The following is a 9,227-nucleotide window of genomic DNA, read 5'->3' on the forward strand; positions in this document are numbered from 1 at the left end:
TGATTTAAGAAGATTGGGTTAAACATAAATGAATGAACATAAACGAACGAACATAAACTAACATAACCGAACGAACATAAACGAACATAACCGAACCTTCACGAACGTAAATGAACGAACGAGACCTATGTTTATGTTCGTTCATTTAATTAAACGAATACAAATCTTGTTCATGTTCGTTCATTTAATAAATAAACGCACATAAACGAACTTCCCGCCGCACGGTTCAGGAACGGTTCGCTGAACGTTCAGTTCATTTACAGGCCTAGAGCTGTGTAAGTCGTCAACTTCCCGCTTCCAGTGGCTAATACCCTGGACTTGAGCTCGACGCAGCCGCCAGCTTCAAATTTTCAACTGTGAAAAGAATCGATCAAATCTCCTTCAAAATCCAATCTCTTTCTTCATCTTCGTCTTCGTCTGTGTTTTAATTCCAGTTTTATCTGCAATTTCCAAATTTATGGATCTAACGAGCGAGGTCTCTAGTTGTTTCTTTCTCTCAGTTTTTTTTTTAAATTTTGTTTTACTGTGTTATTATTAGGTATTACGCAGCGGAATACTTAAACTTTTCGTTTGAATTGAAGTTTCTCAATCGGTTTGGAGTTTAATTTATAATGCTTATGCTTTGAATAATTGATAGTAGTAAATGTTTAGTCTCACTTGAAAAAGACAGGAATGTTTTTTTAAGAACAATTAGGGTATAGTTTGTATCGACAAAATACTTAATAACAATAGGTTTTTGAATGTGTTTAGGTGGGATTAAGGTTGGTTTTTTCTATAATTAGTTCCCACATCGTTGTTCGGTCGACATGGTAATCTCTTAGCTGAGTGAATCACAACTGATCAACCGTTTGAGCTTTGATTATGATTAAATTTCTAAATTGTTGTGATTTGGGTTTAACAGTTGTACGGCGGGGACTGTCTTACCAGTTTACTCTACGTTTAAAGCAATCGAAAGCAATGATCAAAATAAGCAGCGAAAATGGCTGCTTTATTGGACAGGTTATTGGCATTTAATTTGTTTCATTGTGTGCCGTAATGTGATCTGAATTTGAGACCATAGAACTTCTTATCGGCTAAACATTTCGAACATTGCCTGTATGCTGCATGTGGCAGCAACATTATCAAAATAAATTATTGCTATAGCTTTATTCATGTTTGCTTTAACTTCATATGATTTCATATTTTTGCACGCAGTTTATGGATCATTCAGTGTCGCTGAAGCGTTTCAGTAAAAGAAAATATACCTTTAATGACACACGCTAATTTATGACTTGCAAAAAAATTGTCATAAAAAAAAGTCATGTTTTTTAAAATCTGAACGATTTATGACTTACAATAATGTGTCATATTTAATAGTCATAATCCAAAAAATTTGCAAAAACATGGAGTACACTTTTAATTGTGTGTCATCTTTAAAAGTCATATTTTAATTCCCCCCATTATTTTAATTCTTTCCCGCTTCTTCCCCCTCGATAATGTTTACGCCGCATGCTTCCCCCTTTTTCTCTTTTTCCCTTTTTCTCTTTGCAGTTGGCTGGCTCCCTTCTCACATCGTGCCCCCTGAATCGCTGCTCTCCGGCGATCCATCAAGTGAAGGAAACATGTATGGAAGTACGGGATTCAATAATGCTTACCACCAAAACAACCAGCAGCCGCCGAGCGGAGGAGAGAAGCGAGTAGAATCCCCAAAACACCAACAACGACGATAAAAAAGAGCAGAAACCCCCTCCCCCTTGTACGGACTTCGACAAGGACTACTTTCACTCTTATGCCCACATTGGCATCCACGAAGAAATGATCAAGTTCTTTTCTTTTTTTGTTATTTCTCTTTCTTCATATTCGTCCTTAACTGGGTTTATTTTTGTTTTGTTGTTACTTCTTGCTGGACCGTGTGAACTTCTTTTACTTCTTGTTTTTTTAAATGTCCTTCCGCTTTTTGTTGAAAGAAATGCTGCCTACTACTTATTATTTATCTTTGTTTCTTTGTTGACTTCGTTTAAACAAGGTTGAATCTTGCATTTGTAACCAAAAGTATTGCATTATTCTTTTTGCAGTTGTACATTTTATCCAGGTTTGGGTAAATTGTATATAATTTTGACAAAGTTGCTAGCCGATATCTATTGCAAAATTGGATAACCTTTTTCCTTTAAAATAATGAGAATAGAAATGCATGACAAGCCACTGAATACTGATCATAGTTTATCTCTGAAGCATACAGGATCGTGTTCGAACTGAAACTTACAGGGTAGCAATCATGCAACACCAGAGATTTATTGAGGGGAAGGTGGTATCATCATTGTAGTCCTAGTTATAAAACTATATTTGATCTCTTTCTTTGTAATACATGTTTTATCATAGTTCCATTTTGTGTAAGATTCATATTTCACCAGTCACAACACAATGTTATACTTTACAGTTTATAATCTCATGCCTAGGTGAAATGCATTTGTGTTTACTTGAGACATATTATATATAAAGCAGCTGGCTCGCAAACAACCTAGTTGGTTTAAAAATCGTTTCAATTTATATTTAGTTGGTTTGTTCCTCTTCTTCATTATTGCTTTTGGCCATGCTTACAGGTTGTAATGGATGTTGGATGTGGCACAGGCATTCTTTCAATATTTTTGTTCTCAAGCTGATGCAAAACGGGTATATGTTATGACATTCTTATTGTATGATTGGCATATTTATAACAGTGTTATATGGCCACATATATTTGAGGATTGAATAAATCTCATTTTTTTGCATATAATATGGTACTGGTTTCAACTGGTTTCTGAAGACTACATCATTTAATAAGTGCAGGTGATTGCTAGAAGTTAAATTGTGTTTAACTTTATTTTCCCCTTTACTTTCCTCTAGGTTTTCTCTAACTAGCTTTCTTTGTTAATTTTATAATTTTATCAAAAAGAAGATTGTAAGCTTATATTGATCTATTGACTAAGAGAAACTGTAGATAGAACTTCAATTTTGTTCATTAGTATTTTTTAGAATTCTCTTGCTGCCTCAAATTTATATTCTTGTGATTCTTATGGATTCATTTAAATACAACTGTCTAATATCTGAAGTGATTATGTATTTTCAGGTTTATGCAGTGGATGCTAGTGATATTGCAGTGCATGTATTTTTTAGCATTAGTACTTAAATGCTTATATGAGGCATTTTTACCTCCTCTTTTGAGAATCATGAAGTTTAGCTAATTTTCATTCTCTCATTGTCATTTTCACAATGAGATTATGAGATTTGGTTAGCACAGTTATTAGAGCATGCATGCTAATTTTCAATCAATATTGTGGAATTGTATATATTCTTTACTTCTCAGGACCTTTCTTTGGTTGTGTTCTTGTTTAGAAATGAAAATGGCTATTTGGTTTATATTAATATTTGTTGTTTGATTGCAGGCCAATGAAGTGGTGAAAGCAAATAACTTAGCTGAAAGGGTCATTGTATTGCATGGGGGAGTTGAGGTAGGCTTTTATTCTCAAACTTGTCGATGTCTATAGTCCTTAAATGGTTGCAAGAATAAGAACCTATAAGTATTCTTCCCAAGCTTATTGAATTCTATGACCATAAATGGTTTGGGCCGGGGAGTTGAATTATTGAACTTGACTTTTCATTGGAGGGATAACTAATGTCCTGTAGGGCCAACTTAGGGTTAGGTTTTCTTTCTTTAACTTGTGAAAGTCAGTGAGAATCTATGTTGTATGGATATGAATATAAATACGGGGACAGGAAACAACAATTTTCAAAATTTTAGGGTACGAATATGACAAATCTATGACAAATATAAAATAAATTTTAAAATTATAAAAAAATGTAGAAAACATCAGCATGCATGTTTCATTTTAGAATTTATTTTATATTTTCTGTACCCATACCCTGTAATTTTGGAAATTTCCATTTCTTGTCCCCATATCCGAGCAACATAGCTTAGATACTGGAAATTTTGTTTAAATCTCATTATAAAATGAGGAAAATTTTCTATAAATGTGGATCTTGGAAGAAGTGATTGCCATAGCAGCTTTGGGATGCTCATATTGGTAGATGACTGCAACCAATACCTACAATTGTAGTACCCTTTGTAGAGATATATTTGGTTAAATAGTCACATCTTTTTCATACTTAATATACACACCACTCGTTGTTATGGTGATCATAAGATCATAATTGGTGAAAGCTTGCACCTATTGGTCACTGATCCACATATTGTTTCGTGGGTTGCCTACTTTCATATTGGCTTGGTTTCAACACCCAAGTTTATAAATTTATAGATTAGTTCTCGAAAAATGACATTATGACAACATATTTATGCTATTGGCATCTTTGTTTCGATGGGACAGTAAATCAGTGGCTATTGTAAAGTACATAAATGTAGAAGTACAAGGTAGGTAATTTAAGACGAAGAATCAAAGGGCTTTTGTGCATTCATGTTTAGAGGATAGATATGCAATAAACTTATACTTGATGGTGGATTGGAGGAAGCCATGTGCTTTACACTGTTCTGATAAATGTGTTTACTTTCCTTGGACTGATTTGTCTCCTTTTGCATCTTCTGAAATACAAGTTGCAGAAGCACTTGAAGCTTGGATATGGTAACTGGCTACTGTTTGATCATTATCGTACTCTATTGGATCAGATATGCAGAAGGTATGAGTTGAAACTTGGGAGAATTGTATTGTACTTAGTAGTTCTCTAACTTATCAAAGTTTTGCAGAATCTTAACTAGTTAACAGACTTAATAGTATGCAATGAATCTTCCAAGTTGTGTTCTTTTTGCTAGGTAGACAAGGTGTGAATTTTCCTATTGTCGGCTTCATACCACATAAGATGTACAAGTATGGAGCAAATGGTGAAACTGATGATATGTTGGAATACCATGCTACTTTTGATTTTTCACAAGACTCCCCTTTAGTAGAACTTGATGATGATTTCTTATGTACACGCCCGGATGGCGAGGGCATATTAGTAGAACTTTATTATGCCGTGATATTTTGTATCGACATATGATTACAATATTTTTGATAACTTAATGTGAATATATTGTATGCAAATGGATTGCTTATATATATTATGATATATATATTTAGTATTATGAGGCATTAAATGTGATTTAGTTTGATTATTTGTCAATCTACAATATATATATATATAATTTACGAAATACAGTCACGACACAAGAATGTGTGCCATCTTTTTTAATGGCGTGTGCTTCAATGACACGTAATGTAAGTCATACATGTGTGTCATAAATTTATGATACACAAATGTGTGTCATCTTCATTTATGACGGGAGCTTCAATGACGCTCAATGCGCGTCATAAATGAGCGTCATAAATATGTGTCATAAATGCGTGTCATAAATGTGCGTCATAGATTTATGACACACAATTGTGTGTCATCTGAGATTTATATCGGTGGCTTCAATGACCGACAAATGTGTGTCATACGCACCTGTAGATGAAGCGTAATGAGCGTCATTAAAGGGGTATTTTCTAGTAGTGTTTACAGATAAAATCTTGTCATGGTACCTTTTCGTAAGCCTAAACATTGCATAAGTGGCTTTTTGGTTTGGTCGAGTTATATTTTGTTTCCTTCATAGTTTTCTTTTGTTTTTTGGTCATTTAACATTGTGAATTTAAGCAAGTAAGTTGTAATTCAGGTTTATAAGTGAACTATCTGAATTTTAAGTTTCATAGTGAACTTCTCTTGTTACACATTTCTTGTTTGCATGGTTGATTAAACTTCTTGACAAACTGCTCCAAAATATGTATTGCCCAAAATTTCCTTTCATGGGATGATTTTTCCCATACATTGAACCTGAATTATTAATATGTTTTTTTATTAGCTTTCTTTCTGTGTTGTTTTCTCTTCTAAGGAAACTCTTTTTTGTTTTTTTTTCTTTTGGTTAGGTTTCCTTTCTACTACTACGTAAAGTTTGCTTTTCTAGTTTGGCTTCAACTTCCATCTACCAATGTAAGCTTAATTTTTTCCCTTTGTTTCACAGATGACATATCTCATTATTAGATCTATCATGCACCATAGTTCAAGCATGTCCTTTATTAGAGGATATATCTTAATTAGTCAGCTGATTTAAATATTCGTGTTTTTTTCTTTATATGAAACCAAGAAGTTGAAATTATACAGTGAGCAAAGTACTCTTCATAACTGATTGTTTTATAACAGGGAGCTGGGCAGTTGTATACGAGCCATCTCCGTCCATTTTTACTGAGGCACCAATATAGGCTTGATCAAATATGGGAGCATATTTACAATGAAATGGTAAGAATTCCATGGAATGAAGGATAGAAATTTCTAGTTTCAGAGAGCTATCCAAATGGAACTTGCTATGTTGTGGCTTATGTCAATTATTTCCTCTCTTGAGCTCCTGGTTCCGCCTTTTTTCTCTTTCTTATGTTGCACTGTTTCCCATCATCTTTCATCCATATTGCAAATGAACAAAAAACAATCTGTTAATTATAGGCTAATTTTGCTGTCGAATTGGATAGTCTCTACTTTATACTTGAACTTAATTTTTGAAGACAAGTAATTGCAAAATTTTAGAACTCTGATAGATCCGTGGTACTGCAGGTCAAAATCATCAGTGCACGCCAAGCAGAAATCAAGTTTGCAAGGGTACTTTTTATGAAGCTCATGTCTTCAGGTACAGACTTGTACTGCTATTATTTTTTTATGATATAAATAGTCCAAATTCATTCTAAATTAACTTTAAAGTACCATGTTCTTCACTTGGTTTTAAAAGGCGCGCCCGAGAGGCACAGCCAGGCACTAAAGATGGTGCCCGCCTGGGATAAGGCGAGGCGAGATACAAGAGGCGTGCGCCTCTGGGCTATAGACACCGGGCACCAGGCGTAGTGCCTTTGCGCCTTTCAAATTTTTTTAAAGATATTAATAGGAAGTAGAACAAATTAAAGAAGAAAGAAGAAGATAAAAAAAGAATTGTAGTAGTAAGAAAAGAAGAAGATGGTGGAAGAAGATTAGAAAACTCTTTCTTTTATCACATTTTCTTATTTCTTAACCCTAATATTTGACCTATTAACAAGCCCAACCCTATTGCCCAAATTTATAGTCTAACTCTAATGTTTATTTATTTATTTATAACAAACCATTATAACTTCTTCCATTCTTTGTCTGTTTTTAACCCAAAGTATATGTTTTTTTAGAAATTTAATTATTTAATAATACATAATTAATTTTAATTTTTAAAATAATAAAATATTAAAATAAATATTAATTACTTAATAAATTTTATTAAATATAAAAATTAATTTTTTATAATAATTACAAATTTTAAATCGATAATAAAATAAATTTGTATCATTTAAAAATAAATGAAATCATAGTTTTAAATATTAAAAACATTAAGTATAAATCAATAACGATGTAGATTTTGGTGAAATGGATTAAAATATGTTTATAAAAATAAATAAAATAATAGTTTTAAATATTAAAAACTTTAAGTATAAATCAATACATTGTAGACAAGTATTTTAGGAGTTAATCGGTGGGTAATGAGTATAAATATACTCATACAATTAATTTATAAACGTTTTAGCATATATATATTTATAATATTGTTTTAAGTATAAAATATGTTCCACAACTAATTTATAGGGTTTTTAGTATAAAAGTGCGCCTCGTCTATGAAAGGATTGCACCTAGGCTCCAGGGACCTTTTGTGCCTAGGTGCGCCTTGCGCCTTTTAAAACCAAGGTGTTTCAGCAAAAGCATATTAGTCTATTAGATGTTACTGTCAGTTCAACTCATTGTTTGTCACGTTTTCTTTGATCTACCGAAGTATATATTTTGTAGTCAATTCGATCGACTCTCTCTCTATATATATACACAACAGATCATTAAGGGTAAAAGAATCCCGATCTCACATTTTCTTTATCTTTCTATTGGTTGTGATCATATTCAGCCTGACCAAAGAAAACCATATTGTTCCATTGAAGGCCCAAGACAAGAGGATTCTGATAGGCAATATGAAAGTGAAGATTGATACTATTACATGATAAGGTTAAGACTTGTTTGAATCAATATTTCTCTTGTTTCTTATAGGGTTCAAGCTATATAGGATAGGAGTTTGTTTTGAGAATATAAATGGCTGTATTTATTACTCCAATGCATTATACATCTTGTTTCCTTTCTCCATCAAATATACTTTCTCTTCTTCAGGAATTGCCAGCATGATAGTTCAGCTTGAAATTCATCTTCTCAAACTTTCCATTAGCCTCTTGTAACACCCATTTCCTGTATATGTTTATGTACACAAGTTACAGGTGTCACATGATTTTTAAAATCATCTACTTATTTGTAAAACCCATAAGATTTTGTTTCAAAAGTAGAACAAAACATTTTAATATAAAAATAAAATAGTTGTTGAACCATATTACCAAAATAATCATTTTAATACGTTTCAGAGCATTTTTCTTAAGTTCGATTACATGCTAGCTAATTATCAAAATAAACATAATGGTCTTACTGTTACTGATGAGTCAACATGGGATTGATGATTGCTGCTGCACTCCATACTTGGTTAGACTTTGCTCTTACCTATGTGAAATCAATACAAGTTAAGTATTTACTTAGTGAGACACAATATTGTAAACGAACATTAATGTATACATAAGAATAGCATAATTATTTAGTTATACACTAAATCTTATATTCACTAAGGATCATATAAATCCCCCTCCGTTAAACATATTTTCATTCACAAATTCATTATAATTCTTCTTCGTATGCATAACATACCTATTTTTCTTTATATTTTTCTTTTCCCCTTATCTCATTAGTAATTATTCTTTATTTATATATATATATATATATAGTATCCATTCATGCTTATAATGCACAATATGCATTTCATTTTATGGCATACTTTCATGCATTTAATGTACCGTTATGTATTTCATTTTATGGCATCATTTCACGCCTTTAATGCATCGTTATGCATTTCATTTATGGCATCCTTTCATGCCTTTAATGACCTTTATGCATTTCATTTATGGCATTCTTTCATGCCTTTAATGCACCGTTATGCATTTCATTTATGGCATGCCTTTAATGCCTTTAATGCACCGTTATGCATTTCATTTATGGCATTCTTTCATGTCTTTAATGCACCGTTATGCATTTCATTTATGGCATCATTTCATGCCTTTAATGCACCGTTATGCATTTCATTTATGGCATCCTTTCATGCC

The 9,227-nt window shown here is 32.5% G+C and overlaps 1 protein-coding gene across 1 annotated transcript; it reads left to right on the plus strand.

Annotated features, from left to right (window-relative positions):
* Positions 1–320: 320 nt before the first annotated feature.
* On the plus strand, positions 321–8,247 carry LOC120171861 (HVA22-like protein k). Its single transcript, XM_039179490.1, has 9 exons — positions 321–475; positions 751–809; positions 902–999; positions 1,195–1,219; positions 5,498–5,524; positions 5,910–5,973; positions 6,184–6,279; positions 6,589–6,667; positions 7,919–8,247. Exons 1-9 carry the CDS (start codon positions 458–460, stop codon positions 7,927–7,929), a joined length of 477 nt encoding a protein of 158 aa, XP_039035421.1. The 5' UTR covers positions 321–457; the 3' UTR covers positions 7,930–8,247.
* Positions 8,248–9,227: the final 980 nt, after the last annotated feature.

The sequence above is a fragment of the Hibiscus syriacus genome, unplaced genomic scaffold (genome assembly GCF_006381635.1).
Source record: "Hibiscus syriacus cultivar Baekdansim isolate YM2019G1 unplaced genomic scaffold, ASM638163v2 tig00111837_pilon, whole genome shotgun sequence".
NCBI classification, from domain to species: Eukaryota; Viridiplantae; Streptophyta; class Magnoliopsida; order Malvales; family Malvaceae; genus Hibiscus; species Hibiscus syriacus.

Excerpts from the sequence above, each read along its gene's own strand:
- LOC120171861 (XM_039179490.1), top strand. Across the intron at positions 810-901 it reads ATCGTTGTTCGGTCGACATG|TTGTACGGCGGGGACTGTCT; the intron begins GTAATCTCTTAG and ends TGGGTTTAACAG. Across the intron at positions 1,000-1,194 it reads ATGGCTGCTTTATTGGACAG|TTTATGGATCATTCAGTGTC; the intron begins GTTATTGGCATT and ends TTTTGCACGCAG.